The sequence below is a fragment of the Drosophila miranda genome (assembly GCF_003369915.1).
Source record: "Drosophila miranda strain MSH22 chromosome Y unlocalized genomic scaffold, D.miranda_PacBio2.1 Contig_Y2_pilon, whole genome shotgun sequence".
In the NCBI taxonomy this organism is placed as follows: domain Eukaryota; kingdom Metazoa; phylum Arthropoda; class Insecta; order Diptera; family Drosophilidae; genus Drosophila; species Drosophila miranda.
The window spans coordinates 34275022-34299738 of record NW_022881614.1 but is presented as its reverse complement, the minus strand read 5'-3'; the positions used below and the strand labels follow the sequence as shown (position 1 = coordinate 34299738).

The 24717-nt window shown below is 49.7% G+C and overlaps 3 protein-coding genes and 1 pseudogene across 3 annotated transcripts in view; 1 reads left to right on the top strand and 3 right to left on the bottom strand.

Annotated features, from left to right (window-relative positions):
- Positions 1–330: 330 nt before the first annotated feature.
- LOC117193254 (protein transport protein Sec31A-like) lies at positions 331–5427 on the bottom strand. The gene is made up of 11 exons (XM_033397995.1): positions 5330–5427; positions 4916–5131; positions 3888–4854; positions 3576–3819; positions 3393–3505; positions 2908–3007; positions 1418–2844; positions 1237–1347; positions 860–1177; positions 723–794; positions 331–659 (listed from the first exon to the last, which is right to left on the bottom strand). The coding sequence occupies exons 2-11, from the start codon at positions 5110–5112 to the stop codon at positions 471–473; spliced, it is 3738 nt and encodes a 1245-aa protein (XP_033253886.1). The 5' UTR covers positions 5113–5131; positions 5330–5427; the 3' UTR covers positions 331–470.
- A 637-nt stretch (positions 5428–6064) lies between these two features.
- On the bottom strand, positions 6065–7550 carry LOC108160631 (dynactin subunit 2). Its single transcript, XM_017294758.2, has 3 exons — positions 7400–7550; positions 6418–7339; positions 6065–6358 (listed from the first exon to the last, which is right to left on the bottom strand). The coding sequence occupies exons 1-3, from the start codon at positions 7433–7435 to the stop codon at positions 6174–6176; spliced, it is 1143 nt and encodes a 380-aa protein (XP_017150247.2). The 5' UTR covers positions 7436–7550; the 3' UTR covers positions 6065–6173.
- A 1272-nt stretch (positions 7551–8822) lies between these two features.
- On the top strand, positions 8823–11415 carry LOC117193779 (annotated as a pseudogene).
- A 563-nt stretch (positions 11416–11978) lies between these two features.
- Positions 11979–24717, bottom strand: part of LOC117192669 (ryanodine receptor-like) — a 28391-nt gene continuing 15652 nt past the window's right edge. Inside the window, exons 17-28 of the mRNA XM_033397390.1 lie at positions 22370–24648; positions 21819–22298; positions 21430–21567; positions 21029–21315; positions 18859–20956; positions 17593–17705; positions 16480–16825; positions 16000–16300; positions 15576–15686; positions 15100–15519; positions 14827–15028; positions 11979–14763 (exon numbers count right to left, since the gene is read on the bottom strand). Of these exons, the coding sequence (XP_033253281.1) occupies positions 12081–14763; positions 14827–15028; positions 15100–15519; positions 15576–15686; positions 16000–16300; positions 16480–16825; positions 17593–17705; positions 18859–20956; positions 21029–21315; positions 21430–21567; positions 21819–22298; positions 22370–24648 (9458 nt within the window). The 3' untranslated portion in view covers positions 11979–12080. The remainder of the gene's footprint in view (positions 14764–14826; positions 15029–15099; positions 15520–15575; positions 15687–15999; positions 16301–16479; positions 16826–17592; positions 17706–18858; positions 20957–21028; positions 21316–21429; positions 21568–21818; positions 22299–22369; positions 24649–24717) is intronic.

The following is a 24717-nucleotide window of genomic DNA, read 5'->3' as shown; positions in this document are numbered from 1 at the left end:
ACAATATAAATGTAGTCCACTCGCAGAGTCCCAACGACATGTCGAATGCATCTTACAAGTATCTTAAAAAATATCGCTTATTACCGGAAGAGCAATTGGACTATGGAGCTCATGAACAAGAACGCAACCCACCGCCCTTCAAGGGTGGGCATGCGGCTTTCGCTTCGCCGCAGATGCAGCTTGATCTGGATAATATTAGGAATCAGCCAAAGCTGCTATAGGCCGAAGATCAATGCAATTGTCATTTGTAACGCAATTCTGTTTTGTTATGCATGCACATGTCCATTCTTCGTCTTGTGCGGAAATATAATTCATTACACGTTTGACATATACCAGACAGAATCCAGGAATACATTGACAGAAAACAGATACAGAAACGATAGTAGACATTTAAAGACACAATAAGTAGACGTTGAAGCGGCCCGACTGAGGCGGGTACTTTCGAACACGTAACGTATGTAGTATAAGGTTTAGCGCAAGACCAGCTGCATCTCGGATGCCGACTGCAACAGGACCTTCAATCCCTGCATGAAGCCTGCACACTGAGCAAAGTCCGTGCCGAATGCGATTCGTGTGTGTATTTCCAGGGCATTGGCGTAGTCGGATATTTGAATGTACTGTATTATTTGATAAAGATATTGTACGGTCGTGGGTGTGAGCTGACGTGAGAAACGTAAAGTTATTAACAAATGCGAATGATCTGATCCATGGCCGAGTCTTACCTTTCCATCGCGCAAGCAATCGTAGAGATTTTCCAACCGTTTGACGACATCCACAAACTTGCGTTTGGTGCGCTGTTATTGGGACGAATATTAATAGGGTTGGCCATAAAATAAGTGCAGATTCCGTGTCTACTTACCGGATCATTGGTTGCGCTCAAGCAACGGTTCTTCAGCTCCTCCAGTACTGTCTGCAAGTAGATGTATTCCTCTGGAAGTGGTGGCTTCTCCTTTGGCACTTCCGGCTGGCGCTGTTGCTTAATCGGTGCTGGCTGTTCGGTGTACCCAATGGTCTGCTGCTGCTGTTGCCCTTGCCAGTTCTGCTGCTGAGGTGGTCCCTGATTGGGAATCACCTGTTGCTGGGGCTGGAGGTATGACTGCTGTTGCTGTTGTGGATTGTTGTTGAATGCATCTGGATTATAGTACGCATTGGTTGCCCCGACAGCGGGTGGTGCATTCTAAAAAGGTGTTTTAAAATTACAATAAAGCTGCATTTGGTTACTTTGCTGCATTATACCTGATATTGAGCAGGATCCATATAACCGTTCGGGGTTTTATTGGGATCGACAGGGAAAATCGGATGAAATATGGGCGCAGCACTATTATCTGCGACTGGCTTTGGCTTTGGCTGTACAATTGAAAAATAACGTTATTCAGAAATTTCCTTTCGAGCGGCTGACTATGATTACGGCCCTTACCGCACGTGATGACTTCAATGCGGGTGGATCGTTCCAGCCCGGTGGCGGTGTGGGATTGCGTTGCAAATTCTGAATAAAAGGTGGCTGAGCAGCTTGTGGCATGGTCTTAATGGGATTAACCCCCGGTAAGTAAGAGTTTTGCGGTGCTCCGGAGAAGGATGTTGGATTGTACCCTTGGGCTGACGACAGAGGATTGGTATTGAATGGATTACTGTTGTATGTGGGCACGCTGACCGCTTGTGAAAGAGCTCCAGGTCCTACTCCTCCCGTGAAAGGCGCTGCCGATGGGGCTGGGGCAGGAACTGGATTGTATGGCATGCCATAGGTACTGCTGGGAGCTGCTACAGATGGATCCAATAGATATTTTGAGCGAGCATGTAGCCCTAATCCACCAGACGGACCACTTGATGATGGTGGAAGCCCTCCCGTGGAGATGGCGTTGCTGAGAGGCCGGGGTGGGTGGTTCAGAGGTTCTTGCTTAACTGGCTGCGGATTGAATATCTGTGGAGCCGGCTGGGACACTGGATACGTTGCTGGTGCGGGTGGCGTAGGCGTAGGCCAGCCAGTGTTGGTGGGGTTTCCATACTGATTGGCTGGTTGGCCATAGGACATTGGAGCCACAGGATGCTGCTGTGAGTACGAGCCTCTACCCCGTTGCTGCGGGCCAGTCCCTGGGTAGTCAAATGGAGCTGGAGCTGCTGGCGGCTGGGTATGTTCCAAATTCACGCCGTTGTTGATTCGATCTCGCAAACCATGCAAAATTTCATTTTCACACGCTGCTCCACCACCTAATGTGTTTATGTATTGGAGAGCTGCCGTGAGGGCTCCTTGGGAGGCTAAGAGGCCGCCATATTCAGTGAGAAAGCCAGCAAATCGACCAGCCAAGTCTACGGAGATTCCCTGCTGCTCGAGGGACTTGCACATAAGCATCACAACCTCGGCCAGGTCCTGCAGCTCGGTGGTGTTCAGCTTGTAGCTCTGGCTCTGCTGCTGCAGCTGCTTCAGCTGATACCAGGCGCTCAGTAACTTGTCAATGCTCCCCGCACAGATGTAGCACAACATGGCGTTGCGCGTAAACTCCACGCTGTTGGCGCACTCGCTCAACAAGCGATCCCCCAGGCGTTCACAGATATCGACCACTTTGCGCTCGCTGTGCTTGAGGGCAGCCACCAGGGCTTCCTTCCAGGAATCCACGGTGCAGCGGTTGACGAAGTCAAGCCAATCCCGGGTAACCAAGGCCGAGATCACGTGCGACAGCTCGCTCTTCTGCTGCACTAGGTGACGGGTTTGGGTTCGAGTAAGGGTCTCAATGCCGGCTGTCGAGGCTATGATGAGGGCCTCTGGTATGCGCTGGGCTTCAAGACACAGCTCCACGGCAGCCTCTACGTTGCCGGTGAGTATTGCCTCGGCAATTAAACTATCAGAGTCTGCAAATATCAAATCAGTTAGAAGGAATCTAGTCAATGTCTAAATTCGTTGGTTCTACTTACGTTCTCCGCTGGGAACTTTAAACTGTGGCCTCGAAAGCGTGGCATAGTCGTGATTTTGAGAATCGGTTCCATTTCCATCAAATTTGCTGTCCAATGTTGCCTATATAAACAAAAAGGAAGAAAATTTAGATGAGGCTACTAAGATTTCATTGAAGATAATCACTATTTAGCTGCATTTTCTCTTTCTGTTTCAGATTCTGTCTAATATTTTCTATTCTTTGCTAATCTTAAATCTCTAGTCTTACCGAATTATCGGTGCTATAATTTGTACTCTGATCGCACTCAACTTTAGAAGAGTAGCTCTACAGCCACAGCAACAGAAACAGCATAGCCCCACGATGTTTGGCAATGCATGGAGTATGTTATCGAATAGAAATAAGTACACAAAGAGTTGGAATTGATAGTGCGTGGCTCAATTTTGCTTTTGGAAATGGACTTGAACTGATAAAGGCTTCTTGTCGCGTCACAGCGGGGCGGAAACTTACATGGGTGAGTGTGGAAATGCGGGTCGTGAGTGTATCCACATCTGATTGCGAGTTCGTCTCAGTTTTCTTGATAAACTTGCTGAACTTGATATCAATATCATCTTTGTTATAGCCTAAAGAGAGAGACATTCAAAATTAACATGAACTATTTGTGTCATCGATAGGCTACGTGGCCTAACATACCCAAGAGATTGAGCATTTCCTCCTTTGGGTTCAGCTCAAAGTTGGCCTTGATGAAGTACCAAAGGTAGCGACCGTGCTGATCCGGTGTGTCATCTGCTCTCTGTCGGCAATAATCTGCGTAGTTGGCATCGGCCAGCGAGCGCTCCAGGGCATTGGCCCGTTCCACGAGAGCTGCTTCGGTGGTTAACTGAGATACCTTCACTCTTTTGGAGGTACCATCAAAGCTGATCAGCTTCCCACCAAACTGTTGAAAGGAAAAGACCACTCATTTGTATAGAAAATTTCTACACTGTTTGTTGAAGAGAAACTTACCCCAAAGGCAACGCCACAGGGGCGCTTTATCCACTTGGGTGCGTACGTCAGGTCATGGTAAACCACCTGCGTGGCCTGCTGAGGAATCGGCTCTTGAGCAAACTGATCCATTCCCGGGAAGGAGTCTGCAATCTTGTTTGCAGTCTGCACCAGGTGGTGGGTGCCTCCGTGGAGGGAGTATATAGACACGGCCCCTTCCAAGCTGGCACTGGCAATTAGTGCCGGGTTGCGTGGACAGAACTGCACATCGGAGTACCAGGATGACGTGGTGGCCACTTCCGAGAGAATTTCACCTTCTGGTATTTTAGTATTGGGATTCCAGCAATAAATGCGATTGTCCTTGCCGCAGGACACCATCAGGTCGTTGTCCTGAAGGCACCACGACATGCCCAGTACTCCGCGCTCATGGATTTGATATGTTTTCGCCGGGGCGGTGGCATACCTCAGGTCCCACAGCTGCACAACCGGCGCCTGGTCATCTTCCGAGGCCAGCCACACCTGAGTCGCTGCCTCTGGATGCCACTCGATGGCGTGCCACCGCACACGGGATTGCGAATCAGAGAGCTTAATAATCTGCTGGCTCTTGCGCAGATCCCAGATAAGGCAGCGGGTGCTGAAAACAGAGGCCAGAATGTGCTGCACTTGTCGATTCCAGGCCACATTTTTGACGTCCTCCAGCGGCTGGGTCTTGGCGCCCGGGTTCATGTGCGTGGCTGGGTTGTTGAGGTCCCAAATAAAAATCTCCGATTCGGAAGCACACGAGGCGAGCAGATTGTTTTGGAATGGATTGAAGTCCAGTCCGCTGACAGCCCCAGTGTGCTTATCCTGCCGAGCCAGCAGGGGTTCCTCGTTGCCATTGGCGAGTAGCTTGGCAGCCGAATATATATTGATTTGGCCCGCCTCACATCCGCCCACGATAAGGCCGCTTGGGTGAGGACCTATGGGGCTCCATATAAGTTTCTGGAACCTGCAAACGAAAACGGATTAAATAGAATCCGATCCCATGCATGAATACATCAAAAACTCACTTGTACTGACTGGCCACGCTGGCCTTAAGCTCCAGGTCGTAGGTGGCATCACTGAAGCTTGGCGAGTATATTTCCAAGGTGGAGCTTGCATTTGAACCAAACTGCTGGGCAGCCGTGCCGGCAGCCAAGAATATTTGCTGCTGCTGTGCCGGTGACCAAGCAATGTTAACCGTCTTCTGCAGTTCCTTGATTTTCATGTTGCAAATCTTTTTAGTGCTGTAACAGAAATAACAATAAATATTTCGCTAGATTTTTGTCTTTTCTTGGACTGCTGCCTCTTGCAAATGTAATTGTTTCACGTCCAATTGGAGTGCGCCCCGTCATCACTTTTTTTTTAGGCATCTACGCTGCCGATGCGGCCGCAACTCGACTGGACTCTGGACAGCATCAAATTTTGTAAAAGCCGAAACTCACTTAGACTTGTAAATACAATTAACATTCGCCTAACACTTTAACCAATTTAAATTGTTCTTAGTTTTTTAATTGGAACTGTGGATACGTTTAAGACAGTGTGACCGCGGATTTAACAACAAAATATACCGTCCGACCCTAAGAAATATACCGAAAAACCGTCTCATTTGAAAAATATACTTTAAATATACTGACGACTTAAAGTTATATTTTACATATTCCTCGTTTTTGATCTTCCGTCGAATATAGATAGATCTTTCAGCCTTGCCCACATAGTTTTATCCTTTTGAATAAATTGACTACAAGATTAATTACTTTTAAGTACTCCCATTTATTTTATTTCAACAATAGAACAGTCGCAATGTTCTCATGTCAATGTTGCTGGTATTTGAAGACTTCTTGCTTATCAACTGAGTATGGCAATTTTTATACCCTATTTTTCCATACTGTTTTAAAAAGTAATTAATAAAGACATTTTCTCATACTAATATGTTTTAGATTTATTCATGCGTTTGATTAGTTTCTTGTATATATATCCTGGTCGCAATATCAATTCTTTGTCTAAGAAGACCACCACTTTCAATGCGTTTTCAAATCCAAATCGACTGGGCCCCTAATGTTTAATGTATTTCTGTTAATCATTTATTTAAAAATTTCTCGCTTTACAATTATTCTATGGCCGTGAGGGTGCAGATCCTGGGGTGCCGGCGCCGATGTTCTTAAGCTCATCGGGAAACATCTGATGCATTTTGATTACTTTTTAAAAAAGACTTGAATGTTTATTGTTGATTAATAAATATAAGGTATATTATAATGGAAATACATATTTCGTGTGCTGTGCATTCGCTTATTTAGCTGTCGAAATCGCCGTAACGCGCTGCTCAACTTTAGCCACTTTGTTGGTGATGGTCTCCAGATTTTGAGCAAAGGTCTCCTGTACAGAGTGCAGCAGTTCCTTATTATTGACCAGACTGGTTGTTATAGTACCCTGCTTCTGCTCAATTTCGGCTATAATCTTAGCAAAGTTGTTCGCTGAAATGCATTGATGGCAATTAATGAAATGTTAATTATGAAACTAATGTCTACTTTACCATATTTATGTAGGGACTCTAGAGCTTGCATACGCTCAATGACATGCGGGAGTATTTCAACCACAGGCTCTGTACGCTTAGCAATATCATAGAGCTCCCAAATTTTCTGGTCGCGTTTGGCGTCCTGAGAGCTTCCGCTGAATTTCTCGGCAATAGAGTCCATTTTTCCGGCCAGAGTCGTTAGGCGCTGCTCAATGGTGTCCAGCTTGTCTGGCTGCAGCAGTGCAGCCTTGGTGCTGAGTTGTCGGACGGCTTCCAGGACATTGGTCGTGTTGGTGGCAGCGTTCAGACGGCTTAGCTTTTCTGGTTGCGCTCCCACAGTCTTCTCCAATTGGTATAGCCGTTGTTCGAGATTAGCCACACGAGCTGTGGATGCCAAATCGGTGCCTGGCGTTGGTATGGCCGTAAGCACGCCGGACTGCTTAAATTCCTCCACTTGACTGATGAGTGCTTTCACTTGCTTGCTATTGGGCACCTGCTCTTTGCCAAGAACCTGTTCCAGCTTCAAAGTGTCCAATACTTTCTTTGCTGTGCTTATAACAGTGGCCACAGCATCGTAAGATTGCTTCTCCTCGTCAGCAATTTTGCGATCCACTTGCAGCGCGGCCACCTCATTCAAAAGTTCGTTCATTTCAATCTGCAGCCGCTGACACTTCTGCACGGGAGTCTCCTTTTCACCCTGCCCCACAAGCTCATATTCGCCAGCGCCTCGCATATCGTAACCTCGGCCAGCGCGGCGGCCAATGCGGTCCGTGAAGTCCACGCTTCCCTCGAGTGTTGCTCCGCTAAAGCGTTTATGGGCAGCGCTTGCCGAAATGTGCATTCGCTCTATGGCCTCATTCTCGGGCTCTTCTTCATAATAATCGGAGGTGTTCGTCTCAGGATCGTCGGGCGTTTCGTAGACATCAGGTTGATCATAGGCCTGTGAAAGGGACAAATGTGCAGGTGACGATTTGGAGGCCAGCCCTTTTGCTAAACTTACGATTCCTGGAAGGTTTTGAAACTTTGGATCGGCCATAGCTGTGGGTACGGTGACAACAATCTCCTGGTTTCCTGGCGCAAGGAAATTTAATGTTTTTCAGCGAAAAATAGTTTTTGCAAAAATCTGTTGTCATAAACAGTGTGGCAGTGTGCCCAAGTTTGAGCGATAGTGCAATCGATTGTAGCTGCATTCTGGAAAATACTAAAATACTAAACAGAACTCTAACGAGGGGGAACATTGTGAGTTGCTGCGGAGACCGCAACTCTACAGTTATACCCGATACTAAGTCAGTATGGCTCTCCTCCGGCAGACGCCGCTAATATTAAACGACACGACAAAGAGTGCGTGCGAGAGAGACAGAAAATCAGTCTGATCGTGACGTCGGGGGCTGCGTAGCCACTGCAAATTGATTTGTTCTTTTTGGCTACAAAAATGATCCAATCTGATCCAGATTCAGCAATCTGATAGATATGGTCATTATCTATGATTCTGCGTTTTTAGTTTTCTCGAATGTGCAATATTGTGGATGCAACAGATTTTCGTTCTTTGTGGGGGTGGAAAAAGGTGGGGCGAAATTCGGAGATAAACGTTTTATAGTGAGGTCTAACAGAAGTGCGGATACCAAATTTGGTTACTGTAGCCTTTATAGTCTCTGAGATTTGTGGATGCCCCAGATTTTCGTCCTTTGCGGGGGCGGAAGGGGGGGTGGCGAAATTTGGACACGAAACGGTCAAGGTCCTATATCACAGGAGTGTGGATACAAAATTTGGTTGCTCTGGCTCTTATAGGTTCTGAGATCCTTGAACTCATATTTTGCAATTGGCAAAACCGACCATGAAACCTGTGTGTTAGAGAGAGACAGAGCGAGAAAGAATGAAATTGTTTTCTTGATTCTGGCTATAATAATTATACGATCTGGTTCAGATTTTGCACTCTAGAAGATATAGTCATCTTCTACGATTCTGCGTTTTTAGTTTTCTTGTATCGTCGAAATTGTGGATGCCACAGATTTTCGCCCTTTGTGGGGGCGGAAGTGGGCGGGGCAAAGTTTTGAAATATTCTTGTAGCAGTGACATATCACAGAAGTCTGGATCCAAAATATCGTTGCTCTCGCTCTTATAGTCTTTGAGCACTAGGCGCTGAAGGGGACGGACAGACGGACGGACGGACAGACGGACAGACAGACATGGCTCAATCGACTCGGCTATTGATGCTGATCAAGAATATATATACTTTATGGGGTCGGAAACGATTCCTTCTGGACGTTACACACATCCACTTTTACCACAAATCTAATATACCCCAATACTCATTTTGAGTATCGGGTATAAAAATACTACTATATTGCAAGGTGTATGTCCTAGAGAGGGACAACCCTTAAAGACCCATTAAAATTAGACAGCACTAGTTTCAGGGGGTGGCAGTTGTTGTGTGGGTGGTGAATCGCTGCAGGCTGGTCAAATTTCAGTTATAGATTCTTGCTTGTATCTGCATAAATATAATGTCGTCTTTGGAATATTCTTCCGCTAGATATGACGAGCTACCGTTAGAGGTAAGTCAACTGCTACTGGTAGTCCCGTGACTGTCGTTCCAATTAGATTCGTATCTCCTCCTTTTATGGTTGTTATGGGCGACAACAGTCACCTGATTGATTACATTTCCCTGGAATACTCCGATCTGCTGGCAGCTGGATCGACCTGCAGCAGATGGCATTCTGCTTTAGATCAACCCGAGTTTAAAGCGCGCACCCGGGTCTGTTTTTCGAAAGTATTGCTCTCGGATCAGCAGAGTCCAGCCGTCGATTTGCTGAGATGCGAAAGACGCTTCAACCACTTTATGCTCGAAGATGTGACGCTAGGCCAGGTGAGGGAGCTTCTGAAGATCATAGGTCAAACGGCCTAGTCTCTGACCCTGGATAATGTCGATCTGAACGACATGTTGGGGGTGCTGCCGCACCTCCATTCGCTTTCCCTGAAGCGTTGCCTCCCGTTGTTCATGTCTGGCTCCTTCCTCGAAAGCTATACCAATTCCTGCTCAAATCTCAACGAATTGGCCAATAATTTGGCAGGCTGGCGGGAGCTGGCGCTATGCCATAACCAATATCTCACTGACGCCATTCTTATGCGACTTACGTCGTTCATGCCTCGCCTGAAGGTGATCAATATGTCTGGCTGTCAAATAGCCTTCCACAACGCGCTGCAGCGACGCTTCTACCCCAATGCGAACGCTTCGGACAGTCTGCTGCCCAGCGAATCGGTGCTTACATTCAACTTTATTCTGACCATTCTCAACCTACAGCGCAGAACGCTGCGCGAGTTGGACTTTAGCCACACCCTGATCGGGCAATCTCCGCTGTCTCTGTGCGATTTAGATCTCCAGTTGCAACGCCTATATCTGGGCGGCTGCAGGCAGCTAAATGCCATGACTGTCAAAACCTTCCTCGCCACTCAACCGCTTTTGACAGCTTTGGACTTGTCGGCGACTACGTGCGTGACAGATGATAACTTGGCCTGCATTGCGCAGACTAATTCCCAGCTAGAGCATTTGAAGATTAACGGATGCACGGGCGTCACCAACGCTGGAGCGATCCATCTCCACAAGCTGCGGCGCCTGAAAAGCCTGGACCTCTCCAGCTGTGATGGCATAACCAGCGATGGCATCACCGGGGGGGGGGGTGGCAAGCGAAGAGAACCACGTGCTGCTGGAGATAAATGTGTCGCACTTGCAAATCTGCGAGGAGTGCATCAAGTCCATTGCAATCAATTTGCGCTCCCTGCGATCGCTTCATCTGAACAACTGTGTCAATGGGGTCACGGATGAAGCTATACAGTTCGTGATTGGTCAGCTGCGTTGGCTGCGCGACCTGTCCCTCGAGCACTGCTCTGGCGTAAGTCCAGTTCTATATTCCCAATCTCATGCTGGAATCTGAATCTTTATCTTTTGAACCTATGTAGTTGACAGATGCAGCTCTCACCGGCTTGAACATATCTAAGCTGGAGCTGAGTCGAAAGCAATCGGGCTCTCAAGCGTCTACGATGGAGAACTTCTACCCGCCGTATAGCCACAGCCTGGGGAGCGGGACAGCTCGCTGCAGTCCATTAAGATATCGTTGAGGAGCAAAGCCGAGGACGAGATCGTGCGCGACGCCAGACGCAAGCAGGTCATGCTGGCTGCCTACGAAATGAACCTGATACATAAGGAGGACTTCGAGGGGCATAACATTCAGCAGCTGCGAGGTCTGCGCTCCCTGAACTTGCGTGGATGCAACAGGATCAGCGATGTCTCCCTGAAGTACGGCCTGAAGCATGTCGAGCTTCGGCGACTACTGCTCTCGAATTGTCAGCAAATATCCTTGCTGGGCATGGAGGCTCTGGTCAATAGCTGCCCCTCCATTGAAGAGCTGGATCTGTCCGATTGCTACAACATCACAGATAGGACTATGCAGGTGGTCACAGGCAAATTGGCTCGCCTGCGCGCGCTGCATATCAGTGGCTGCAGCCAGCTGACGGAGCACACCCTCGATGCCATCATCGTTAACTGCACTGGTTTGCAGACTCTGTCCGTCTACCGTTGCCGCAGCATGTACGCGGACATCGAGGAGCGTTTGTCCGGCGTACACACGCTGCGTAACCTCAATATGGACAATATGACGAGCATCGACAATGCCGATTTCTTCCGCTTAAAGAAACGTCTCGATTACTGATATTTTACCGCCGTTTTGATTGTTCTGGTATTGTATTATTTTCAATTGTACAATTTTCGCTAGTCACAGGTCCCCGGCACCCAGTGGTCCCAGTTCCATACGGCACGGGAATCGTATTTTTATCACATGACCTTCGGAAGCTGTCTTTAGATACGAAATCTTTAGCAAAATATACATCATAAATATAGTCTATGTATACATATACATAAGTATGCTCACATACCTATAAGTATGTACATTTACAGCACAGAACATAATAGGAAAATGAATATGATATATTTTTATTGTAAATCAGTTAATTTTTATAAGGACAGATGTTGGTCCACATTTATATTGTAGGAATATATGTGTGTATGTAGCTGTGATTTTTTTTATCAAATACAATTCGTATTATATATTATACAAATACGAATATATTTAATATGTATGTAATTGTTGTAATTTAATACCAGTCAATATTTTGTGGGAACTCTAAATGCAATTGTTGTTTTTGTTTGTTTGTTATTTTTAAGTGTTGGAAATAATATAGATAACTTGACTTACCAAACCTGGGTTCTGCATATTGTTAATGCGAATAAAAAAATTTCTGCCAAGAAGGGCATTGTATTCGTTAAAAATGAATAGATTTATTTTAAAATGAGTTAAGAACATGTTGTTTTATACGTGCTAGAATCGTCATCATTATCTTTTGGAAAAAAGGTCGTCTCCCACCTACATACGTACACATAGATAGTTGTACATTTATGTATTACTCGTATGTTCAAATAATTGTGTGGGGGTACATTGCATATGCACATATGTATGCAAGTCTTAAATTACATCTATAAAGTTGACTAGGTAACAAATTTCAGATGATATCAAAGTACCAAACGAATCAGTAGAGTAGTAAGTAGTAGATACAAATTAGATGCCGAGTCCTTGGACCGACTTGGGCCCAGAAAGCGATCAGATAGTTGGTAGGAATGCTGGCGACAGCGGCTAACCGCCACCGCCGCCGCCAGATAATTCGTCCTCGTATTGCTTGCGGAAACAGTCACCCACCGGGAAGAAGTCCCAGCTGCGCTGCTGGTACATATTCCACACGTACGTCTCCTGGCCCGTGTACTCGGTGTCCGGTTTGTTGATCAAATGCATCAGGAAGAACATGTAGTTGGCCAGGTTGTGTTCCTTCTGGACGTGTGTGTCGAAGCCATGCGGCACTATGTCGAAGAAGTCCTTTCCCATGCCACATATAAAGCAGTTGGACTCCATGTTGTCCTTGACCGACTCCAGCTGGTCACGGAGCTCGCCGAAGGCGTCAATGATCAGACCCTGGATGATGGCCAGCAGGATAATGATGACGAAGAAGAAGAAAGTGATGTCAAAGATGATGCGATACACCTCGTAGTCGTCCCCGACAGGATCGCCAATCTCGTCTCCAATACCTCCGCCCGCACGCACTCCCTTGTACAAATGGAAGACGAAGCAGGTCAGCATGTCGTGGCACTTCTTGTCCACCATCTCGTCCTCCTCCTGGATGTAGAACTTGCGGAAGAAGTTGAACGCTATCACCGTATAGATGTAGACAATAATGGTCAACAGCATCACGGTCAGGACCAGCTGCTTGCCGTTGTGCGTGACCGACTGGAGGATCGTGCGCAGTGTCTTGAAGCCGACGGCCACATCCAGAAGATGGGCAGCGAAGAAGAAGTTGTTGAAGTTGCCCATAACCGAGAAGCTAAAGTACCACAGCGAGTAGAGAAAGGCGTTGTCCGTGAATGTGACGCCCGCCTTCCACACCTGGTAGCGCCAGTCAATGTTCATGATGTACTTAAAGATGCCCGTCTCCTCGCTCTCCTGCGCCGTGAATGCGCTCTTCTCCATGCCCAGCAGATTTGAGATGGAGTCGAATTCGTACGTTTCGCTGTACTTTTGTCGCACCTTCTTCTTGACGAACTTGTCCCAATAGTTGACCGGGAAGCTCTTGGCCGATATGACCAGCTTGTCCCAGTGCGACTTGAAGTCATCGTCCTCCGGCTGCTCGGCAATGAAGAGGCCATCGAACTCCAGTCGTCGGGCGATCTCTTTCTCACGCTTGAAAATAGCCAGCGGCACCTTCAGGTGGTAATAGGCGATCAGCATGGCCAGCGACACGAGCGAGTGGAGACACGCGGCAATGCGCAGTACGTGCGCCATATAAAAGAAGTCCTCGTTCACGTGCACAAGCTCTGGTATCTCATCCTCCATTTCCCCGTCCCCGGATCCGCCATCGCCAGAGCCTCCAAATCCAGATCCATTCATGTCCACACCTGCCCCCGAACCGGAGCCCAGAATCAGCTCCTCCTCGGCAGAGCCCTCGGATTCACTCTTTAATGAGGTGACCTTGTAGAAGAGCAGCATAAAGTTAATGCTGAAGGCAAGCACCAAGGCGACGTATTTCAGATTGTAGAAGTTCCTCGCCAGGAAGCTGACGGCCCTGTGCGTGTACTGCGAAAAGTCGATCTGGTGCACCGCGGGTGTTTCCTGTGGGGCTGCCGAAGACTTCTTGGCCTCGGCCTCAATGGATGCCATCGCCGCCTCTTGGGCCTTTTGCGCCTCCTGTCGCTCCTGAGCCGCCTTCTTGGCCGCATCTCCGCCCAGCAGATCTACAATGCTGATTGGCTCCTGGTAGGGCTCGCCCTCGGCCAGTTCCCCGGCAATGGCTGCACCATCCTCGGGGCTAGATTCGCCACCTTCCTCCACCGAGGAGTTGCCAGGGGATTCATGAACCACCACCTTGTACACGCCGTTGTCCTCTTTGTTTATGTCCAAGCCAAATGCCTGAACGGTCCCAGGCGGCTCTTCCAACGGTAGCGGCGGCAGTGCTCTGCCAAACGTCTCCTCCTCGACCACCGGCAGCTGATCCTCCTGCTCAGGGGCGGGTCCGCTCATCAGGTTCAGGAGTATGTCAAAAATGTAGCGCACCACGCAGAAGTGGGCATAGCCAGTGTAGTAGAACATGTAGATGATCATCTTGAAGAAGCCGACAATCAGCTCTGGGATGGACTTGGTCTGCATGACGCCAATCTGGTGCTTGATGTTCGCCGGACTCAACATGTGGATGCCGAACTTGAGACCCTCCTTGACGGCGGTGATGGTGCGTCTGATGGGGTCCCGAGCGGCGCGCTCCTCCTCCTCCTCGCTCATGTACGAACTGTAGGCGGTGTCGCGCCTCACGTTGCTGCCGCCGTCGTCGGTGGCCATCAGGCCAGAGGCATGGGTCATCTCAAAGATGGCATCCTCGCAGAAGTTGACAAAGGCCTCGAGCTTCTCCTTGTCGCCGCCCTCGGTGACGATGGAATAGAAGAAGGCACGCTTTGATTCGCGGATCTGCGGCTTCTCCCACTGCTCGATGTTCGAGTCCTTGATCTCGAAGTAGACCCGCTCGATGCGCTTCGAGCTACCCAAGATCTCGATGCGACCCAGGAACGGCTCGAAGTAGTTCAGCACCGAGCCGGCCGTCTCCAGGAAGCGCGCCAGGCGCGGCTCATTCGGCATATGCTCGCTTAGGTTGGTCAGCAGAACAGCCAGGTTGAAACCGATCTCCTTTGATGGTTCGTGGAAGCGTTCCACGAAAGCTCTGTAGTCGATCTTTCCCTCGTGATTGCGTTCGCAACAAGCCAAAAGGAAATCCATTTCTTCCCTGCAAAATTTTAATTGGGAAAGACATTAATTCGATAGTTAGTCAAGGATTCCCTCTCCTTACAGTAAGTAGTTCTTGGATTGCTCCATTTTCTCCCTAAAGTCCTTGGGCGTGACCCAGCCTTCGTTCTTTATGTCGATCTCATGGAAACTGGGCGATTCAATGAGGTCGGCCAGTTTAAGGAACATATCAAAGTACTTGAGAATCAGCTCCACATTCGATGCGGACTCCACCAGAGTGTCCACCATCTGTTTGCCAATAGTACCTGAAAGTGAAAGAAATATTATTTAAGAGTGGATCGACTTTGACTTGAGGTTCCTTTTGATGCGACAGTACCATTGACGACATTTCCTTCCAGCATAGACAGCATCATGGTGATCATATCCTTTTGCAAATTGAGCAGCTCCTTCAGCAGATCCACCTGACTGGAGTGCTTCGATAGCTTGTCCTGCATGTGGGAAAAGAGAAAGAGGAAGCCTCCGACTGCATCCCACAGACGAGAGTGGGCCAGAGCCTGCTGATTGAGGGTGCAGGGACCCTGGATGACCTCGGTGAGGGTGTTAAACACCTGGCTGGCCACACCGATGGCCTTGAAGAAGTTTGCCTTGCCGGCGGGATCGATGATCTCCTTGCTGGAGTAGTGCCAGTAGAAGTCCATGATGGACTCCTGCAGCCGCAGCAGATAGTCCACAGTGCAGATGACCACGTTGACGGTTGTCGTGTTGCCGTCCTGTGTCCTCAGATAGTTCTGCCATTCTGCAAGGGGATAAAGGTTCGGGGTATGGCCTGGGGGTAAATGGTTGTGGACTCACCCAAATTGTGGCCCTCGCAGGTGAGCTGGATGAACCGGAAGAGTGCGCACGTGAACTCGGCATCGTGCATGTTCTTCTCGCCTGCCGCCCCCTCGGAACCTACACCAAGACCTGCACCCGCACTCGGAATATACTCTTTGTTTTTTTGTGTTTTGTACAACGATACATGATTCGGGGATTTATCGGTATGGTTTGGTTTTGATTTTGGTTGTGGTTGTGGTTGGCAAGCGAAACATGGTGGTGGGTGGGGGAATAGTTGGTTGAAAGGAAGTAGAGTAGACACAAATCAATATCGAAAACTAAGAAGAATATGTGGTGGCACCAGCGAGAGCGGCGATCCCAGCAGTAAAACAAAAGTCACAGAAAGAGCAGGCGAAAAAGGAGGAAGGATGGCAGGAGGCAGACCAGATGCTGTGGAACTTACCCTCTGCTTTGGTGTTGCGCTCAAAAGCGTCCAGATCGAGGACACTGCACGAGTTCATCAGGCCAGCAATCGACGTGAAAAAGCCCACATCCTTCTTCTCCTTCAGATGATTGAGCATGCCCATTTGGATGTCGATGTTGCCGCCGCGCAATATGGCGATGCCGAGATTGAGTGTCGTCATTACCATCTCCGAAGGTATACCTTTGGAGGCGGAAATGTGCAACAGCACCATTTCGGCAATGCCACGATTCGAGAGGCGGGCCTGATGGAAGAGCAGCTTCTGCTTTTCCATCTCTTGTTCCTATCGAATGATGGTTATCGAAGCAAAGTGATTAGCCCAAACAACAAAAGTTGTGGTGTTAGTAAGATCTCCCCATTCCCATTCCCTTACCATTAATTCTCTCATTCGCCACTTGGTTAGACATGTCCCAAGGGGTTAGTTTTATTGTTAGTGAAGAGGATCGGTTAGTTAGTACTTACATGGATGCTGGTGCCCTCGCCCTCTTCGGCACCCTCACCGCCCTCCTCGTCGCCGCCCTCCTCCTCCTCCTCGCCACAGGACTTGGCCGTAATCTGGGCATACGACATATAGAGCAGATCCTCCTGCAGTGCGCCACTCCGTTCGGTCATGGCACCGCGACAGAATGTGGTCACCAATTGGGTGAGTGGATCGGGCTTGCTGTCGGTCTCCTCCCCATCCTTTTTGGACTTCTCCGAGTCCTCGAATGACTGCGTTAGATCCTCCACCATCACCTCCTGGCCGACATTCTCCTCGTTCAGCCATTGCTCGTGATAGGTGCGGGCAAAGATGTTGCAAGCGCGATGTCTGCCGAAATATAAAGCTCATTAGTTGGGTGGATCAATCAATCATGGATGGACCAAACATGCATGCTTTTAATGAAATCAAATTAGTAAACGAACGACAAATAAAGAACAAGTAAACCAATAAAGGAAGAACCGAAGAACGGAAGAACGGAACAAGTGATCCTCTGCCTCTGCTCTTAGCAGATCTCTGGGAGTGTAGAGAATGGAAATTATAGAGATTGAAAAGAGAGAGAGATCGAAATAAATGAAACACTTATTTTGATGTGCGACTAGTCTACCACCTGCTCATGCGATATAGATGCTTGGCGCGTAAGCTTGAAATGACCGCCTGGCGACGCGCCACCGAAATCTTTGAACTCCAGCGTTTGGTTCTGTTCTTGGAGGCGGCTGACTAAACGTGCAGAGTGGAGCGGAGGAGTGGTTGGAGCGAGCGTTTGGTTTGATTTTTTTTTTGACAAGAATTTGGTCAAGCATTTTGCATAAAAATATACAATAATACAAATGGATTTTAGAGAAGAGCAGCGCGAACACATTAGTCAAGTTGTTATTGTTGTTGTTAGTGGGGTAAAAACAGTACGAAACAAAAAGCTGATTGAGGATGATAGACGAATGGATGATGGTAGGTAGCGTAGGGCTTTGAACAGATCCAACTCAAGGCTCTGGTTAGTACTATTACAATATATAGAGACATATAGCAACAGTCTCGCGAGTCGATCATTCAAGGAGTTAATTAATCGGCAATCGGCCATTTATCGCCTGGGCATTAACCTGGGTAGAGAGTGTAGCGATGTCTGACGGAAACACGCGATTACGGCACGCTTCCTCTGGATCGACACAACGCTCCTGTACACATTCTTGCTCTGCTGTTGCGGATGGTCGATCTGTAAATGTCGATTCGTACACGGATACGGTCATCATTTGGGTTAAATGTGAGAGAGAGATTGATTTTGTAGTTGATGTTGCGAAAGGAAAATAAAACGAGGGGGAACGTTGTGAGTTGCTGCGGAGACCGCAACTCTACAGTTATACCCGATACTAAGTCATTATGGCTCTCCTCCGGCAGACGCCGCTAATATTAAACGACACGACAAAGAGTGCGTGCGAGAGAGACAGAAAATCAGTCTGAGCGTCCTTTCGTCCTTTGTGGGGGCGGAAAAGGGTGGGGCGAAATTCTGAGATATACGTTTTATAGTGAGATCTAACAGAAGTGCGGATACCAAATTTGGTTACTCTAGCCTTAATAGTCTCTGAGATTTGTGGATGCCCCAGATTTTCGTCCTTTGCGGGGCGGAAGGGGGTGTGGCGAAATTTGGACACGAAACGCTCAAGGTCCGATATCACAGGAGTGTGGATACAAAATTTGGTTGCTCTGGCTCTTATAGGTTTTGAGATCCTTGAACTCATATTTTGCAATTGGCAAAACCGACCATGAAACCTGTGTGTTAGAGAGAGACAGAGCGAGAAAGAATGAAATTGTTTTCTTGATTCTGGCTATAATAATTATACGATCTGGTTCAGATTTTGCACTCTAGAAGATATAGTCATCTTCTACGATTCTGCGTTTTTAGTTTTCTTGTATCGTCGAAATTGTGGATGCCACAGATTTTCGCCCTTTGTGGGGGCGGAAGTGGGCGGGGCAAAGTTTTGAAATATTCTTGTAGCAGTGACATATCACAGAAGTCTGGATCCAAAACATCGTTGCTCTCGCTCGTATAATCTTTGAGCACTAGGCGCTGAAGGGGACGGACAGACGGACAGACGGACGGACGGACAGACGGACAGACAGACATGGCTCAATCGACTCGGCTATTGATGCTGATCAAGAATATATATACTTTATGGGGTCGGAAACGATTCCTTCTGGACGTTACACACATCCACTTTTACCACAAATCTAATATACCCCAATACTCATTTTGAGTATCGGGTATAAATAGAATGATTAAAAGTTTGTCGTTGAGAGAGAGAGAGAGAGAGGGATTTCAAGAGACCAAGAATGAAATATACTGGAGAGCCTAATGGACCTGCACTTACCATATGAAGGCCAAACAGAACCTTGGCCATGGCCACTATGCGATCTACTGTCTCCTGGGTCTTGTCTTTGCCCTTCTCGTTTGAGTTGACGTTCGCCTTCTCCAGTGCCTGCTCGTCCACGGTCTCCTCGCTCTTGCCCAGCTTCGAGTAGAGATAGTGCTGCCAGGACATCTCGTCGGAGGGATCCAGCTTGTCGGGCAGCGTCAGCTGGTTGCGCGCAAACTCGATCACATCGTACTCGGTCATCTTCTTCAGGTACCGATCCTTGCAGTGCTGCACCAGCTCCTGCTCCCGTCCAGCAAACAGATTGAGGCCGACGGGCAGCAGGCGCTTCAAACACGCCACCATCAGACTCGCCTGCACCTCCTTGTCCTTGTCGCGCTTCTTGTCCCTGTTCTTCTTCTTCTTCTTCACCTTGCCACCGACGGCGGGAGCGCCCTCCGATATGGCGGAGCGACGCGTGGCCGTGGGCATGATCAGGGCCATGTTGTCGATCTCATTCGCAGAGATAAAGTTCTGCTCCTCCTTGAGGAAGTACTGGCTCTTGGACCAGATGTTGAAGATCTCGGCCACATGGTTGTAGAGCTCCTCGGCCTCGGGGATGTTGTCCTTCAGCCAGTGGTTGCGCTGCAGATCCACGTACTTGATGAGCAACGGATAGAACGAGTAAATGTCGCGAACGAGCAGATTCCAGTCCTCCTGCAGTTGCGTCTCCACCTGGGAGGTGTCGTCGGTGGCAGACTTGATGAAGCCCCGCATGCTATCCTCCTTGTGGAGCATGTTCTCGGTGCGCTTCTTCACGCGCTCCGCCAGAGGCAGGAACGGATCCTTCAGTAGCTCCTCGGACGTGTTGATGATTATCTGCTGCGTGTAGGCCGCAATGCGGGTCATCCAGGGGGCATTGTCGTTGCCAATGTTCTTCTTGATCATCTTGAGCACATTGCGCAGCAAGGGGTTCATGTGATCCGCCGTGACCATGGTCACATGATTGCCACTGGTGGGACTCACATTGTCCGGGCCCTGGGACCACCAGAAGGGGAGGTAGGCACACAGCAGCGGCAGGATGACGTCGATAATGTGTGGTGCATCGTTGTACGTCTTGTCCGACTCCACGAACTGGTCCACCTCGCTGAGAATGGTCTCCAGATTGGGCATGCACTGCTCCATCTTCACCATGATGTCCTGCGCCTCTAGCGAGTGGTCCGCGATGCGGTTTAGCAGCGAGTACTGGTTGTGCTTGTTCAGGTGAGGCTCCAGATAGGCCACAGGGAAGCAGGAGCTGTAAGCGCCCAGGCACGAGCCCAGGGCCGGACGATGCCGCTCGATCTCTGTCTTCAGATACTTCCGGTCGTGCGTGAGCGTCCCGTCCGTGCCCAGATGGTAGAGTGCGGCCAGTATCTTGTATGAGGCCACCTGGATCTCGTCGAGCAGCAGATCGCTGCCGTAATCGCAGGCCGCCAGGTGATCGAACATCGCCGTCAGCACGGGCAGCACCACCTGATTGACATAGCCCAGCGACGTGGAGGTCTTCAGGTGCGTGCCTCTCAGGTGGCTGTACTTTCCGTCCTGCAGATTGAGGATGGTGTTGCCCAGATCGTCGGACGTCTGGTTGAAGAACGTCAGCATGGAGGTGCGTATGAATTCGGGGCAGTTCTTGGTCAGCGTCCTGGCATCGATGCCCTTGACCAGCACCTGGAGGCAGCGCACAGTGATGCGCACATCCGGCCCGAAGGCGCTCAGGCGGTTACGCAGAAGGGCCGCCAGTTTACAGAATATGGAGGCAACCATTTCCTTCTCCTTGAGCGAGGCTGCTCCAATGTTGTTCGTGGCCGTGGCAATGGCAATGAAGTAGTTGCGGTGCGTAGAGAAGTACTTCTCCATCAGTGGCAGGACCACCTTCGAGAAGAATTTGATGTCGCGCGTGGCCGTCTTGAAGGAGGTGCGACGACTAAAGGTGGTCGATGGCTTCAGCAGCTTCATGTTAATGGTGGCCCTATCCAGATAGGCGATGAGCTTCTCCAGAAGCGAGTATGAGAATCTCAGCTCAACGGCTGCCTGTGTGGCTCCACCCTCCTCCACAGCGCCGCCCTTGGATGGTCTACAACGAGGTTAGGGATTGTGGCTGGTATTATAGTAAACCGGAATGGATCTCCTGCTGATGGGGACTCACTTGTGCAGCTTGTATCCCTGGTACTGCATGTACTTGAGGAACTCCTGCGATCGTTCGCGATCCTTCTTTTTCTCCTTGTCCGTGAGCAGATCGTACGGCACCAGCTGTGGATGGATGACACCTCCGCAGCCATTGAGCTCCTCGTTCTTCTTCTTGGCCCAAATGTCGTGGGAGTTCTCCGCCAGACGTTCGGCCATATTCTGCATCTCCCTGCTGAGCGTTAGGTTGCTCATATCCACCGGATGGGGATTGTAGTTGAAGGGACTGCCCTCGTTCTGAAAATCGTGCTATCGTTGTTAACGGAGTGGAAATATGGAAAAGGCGTTAGAAAGATTGGTGTTGGATTGGAGCCAGATGGGGGAATGGATTAGTCGGGTAAACGCTGGAAAACTGCTACATACAATCTGAGGCTTCGATTGGCGACGCGTCGATCCACGATGATTGAGTGGGACATCCACCTCCGAGTGTTCCACGGTCCAGCCAATGGCCAATAGACCCTTCAGGCACTCACGCACTGGATCACGGTAACGCTCCCGTTCCTGCGAAAGCATATTATTTCATTATTCAATATTTCTACACAGGACAAAACGGATTTTAAATAAATCTGTGAAAGTATTACATGATTATATAAATATATATTAGAGATTACATTATTATATGATTATAGATCGGCTCTATTTATATATATTATATGAGTTTTTAGATGATTAATAGAATCGATCAATGGATCGACAGATTAGATGATGATGGATAATCAATAGATTTGATATGATTCGTTTCCCACACGTACATATTCGGTGAGCATGTTGTAGGGCTTGAGGCGGGGATGCTTGCGATCGTTCTCGGAGCGGATGTCGCCATAGGTCCAGCTACCCTCCAGGCGGCGACTGGCCCAGGCGTCGTGATAGTGCTCGCTGAACTTCTGCACCAGAGAGTTCAGATCGTTGTCCAAATGGACGCTGTTCGTATCGATGGGATGGGGCACGTATTGCGGCTGGTCCGGGGCACCCATCTGGCGGCCGTAGTAGTCCTCGTCCGTGTTCTTGGATAGACTGTAGTCGGGCGGTAGGGCGCAGCCGATGGCGATGAGGCAGGGCAGTGCTTTACCGAACAGTTCCGGGTCATAGTCCATGTTGCTGAGCGAGTCAAAAATGTTGGAGAACAGGAGCATGGTCAGGCGCTTCTCCTCGTCCGACGACGCCCCGTACGAACCCTGGCCTTGAGTCGACCCATAGTACTTGGCGCAGCGATCGAAGTGAAGGGTGAGCAGCTGTAAAGGCAGAGAGAAGCCGTATTAGCATATGGGATATCTCTATTTACCGAACCAAATCCTGAACCTACCCTCAGTGCCACAGTGGTGTACTCGGACAGCTTGGACACATCCACAGTCAACTTGCGCAGCAGCTTGAGCAGCATGGCAGGTTGCATTTGGGATGTGAGGGCCACCAGAAAGTCGGAGACGGCCTCTCGCTGCCCCTTGGTTAGCATACGGTTCTTCGATAGCCGGTAGACCGTGTGCAGAGTGGCATCCAAGAGGCTGGCGTAGTTCTCGGCCTCGTTGTAGAACTTGGAGTGCTTGATGAGGAGGGGTAGGATGGAGTTGCCGATGTAGCGATTCATGGCCAGGGCCATGTCGCTCTCGGAGCCGTCGCTCTTATCGAGAATGGTGGCCGTGCGCAGATCGGGCAGGAAGGCGTCCTCCAGCAGGCGATAGAACAGATCCTGTGTCTCGATGCCGTATACGCGCTCCAGGAAGAGCACAATGCTCTGCTTGTTGTTGGGCAGTAGGCCGGAGGGCATGTCCGTTTTGGCCTTCTCCTCGCCGGGCCCCGTCTGGGTGAGAGTGAACTTAAGGCTGAGCACACCCTGCAGGTCCTCCAGCGGCACCAGAGATCTCAAAATAGCTCTAGCTCTCAGCGACTCGTTCTTGCCCTGCTCGATGACAGAGGCGTCAGGGGCACAGCGGCCCAGCAGGTCGACGAGCGTACAATAGAAATTGAGTATGGCGGCACCCGTGTCGATGTAGTCCTCGTCCTCGTCGCTCTCGGGCAGCGGATGCGTAAAATTCAGACCGGCTATGGTGGTGCCCTCGGCCTCGTCCTGCATTTTACAGCGATCCGAGATGCGCTCCGACATGCGATTGGCCTCAACGATGGCCCGGAAAAGACCTTCCCCTTCTCCTCTTAGAGCCGGTCCCAAGCACTCTGGACGACGGATAAGAAGACGAATGACAAGGTTTGCATTCTCCTCGACACTCTCGCCATTGACCCACACGCAATAGCGCAGAAAGTCCAGGTAACGCTCGCCCTCAACGGGATCCCAGCCGAGATCGGGATACCCCTTCTCGATCAGTTCCGAATTGCTCTGCAGGCCGCACCTGGACAGATACACGGCGATCTTCTCCAGGTAGTGTTCCCTAAGCGCCAGAGCTAATTCTGTGTTCTCCATCAGACTCGAATATGCCACGTCCAGGGGTGTGGAGCCTCGCAGGCTCGGCCGTGCCAGCAGAATGTTGGCGTTGTCCAGCAGGAAGTCAAAATGATCGAACATGGCCTTCTGGTTCTGGCGGCCGGTGCGGCAGAAATAGCACAGGAAGCGACAGCAGGCCACGACCATCTCGTGGGACGTGTCCTTTTCCTTCGAGGGCACACCCTCGCCTCCCTCGGGCTGGGCGGGTGCGTCGCTCTGTGCCTGGGCCCGACGTCCCAGCGTGTTCATCATCACGGCCATGACGTTCTCGTGTACGCGCAAGATGCGTATCAGATCGGGGTGCTGGAAGAAGGTAGCGTTGTTCACCAGCTTCCAGAGACGTTTGCGCATCAGTTCCTCCTCTTCCTGGCTCATTTGGACGGGCAGCAGGGCGCGTATCTGGCTGAGCCCCACCCACATTTCGGCCACATCCTCGCGCGCTCGATTGTTGATCACATATGTCTTCTCCAGCGCCCGCACCAACTCACCAACGGTGTCGTATTGGCGCAGCAGGAGGCTGAACATTTCACGAACCAACTTGGGGTTCTCGATAGGCGACTCCTCTGCCCAGCTGACGATTTGCTTAATGAGAACCTTGCGGAACACCTCCTCGGGTGTCTTCTTTTCCGGCTCCTCTACCTCCTTGGGCCCCTCCTCCAGCTCCTTGACCGTATTGATAAAGTTATAGATCTTCGTGATGGGCCCTGTTTTTATCTCCTCGATCGCTGTACCGCTCTCGGTACCGTCGGGCTCCTGCAGCGCATTGAGCGACACCTTCTGCATGAGGCTGTCGTGAAAGTCGCCCAGTCGGCCGCGCAACTTAAGGCCACAGGTGCAGTTGTCCTGGTCATCGGACTCGAGGTTCTTGAAGCACAGTATCTGATTCATTTGCTCGCGCGGCGGACACCGGAACTCCTTGGTCTTTTTGGCCGCCACAGCACTGGGAAGATCCGATTGTTTGATCTCGATATAACGACGCAACTGATCGGTTTGCAGATCGCCCACAAAGTCGTGCGAGAATGCAATGATGCTCTCCACCCGATGCCGCAGCTGGGTATCGTACAGATGATGCAGCAGATAGCACATCTGCAGCTTGGCACCCTCTGCCATCTTCATGGTCAGCAGTCCCTTGCGGTGTTCGTCTTTGCCCTCTGAAAGGGATCATATCGGATCAGATCATATCATAAATGATCAAGTCGAAACTAATAGACGTTCCGGGA

Coding starts and splice junctions, on each gene's coding strand:
- LOC117193254 (XM_033397995.1), bottom strand. CDS start 5,112: ATGAAAATCAAGGAACTGCAGAAGACGGTTAACATTGCTTGGTCACCG. Junction 4,855..4,915: donor AGCGTGGCCAGTCAGTACAA/GTGAGTTTTTGA, acceptor TTTCGTTTGCAG/GTTCCAGAAACTTATATGGA. Junction 660..722: donor ATTGCTTGCGCGATGGAAAG/GTAAGACTCGGC, acceptor TTCTCACGTCAG/CTCACACCCACGACCGTACA.
- LOC108160631 (XM_017294758.2), bottom strand. CDS start 7,435: ATGGCCGATCCAAAGTTTCAAAACCTTCCAGGAATC. Junction 7,340..7,399: donor TTCAAAACCTTCCAGGAATC/GTAAGTTTAGCA, acceptor TCCCTTTCACAG/GCCTATGATCAACCTGATGT. Junction 6,359..6,417: donor AGAGTCCCTACATAAATATG/GTAAAGTAGACA, acceptor AATGCATTTCAG/CGAACAACTTTGCTAAGATT.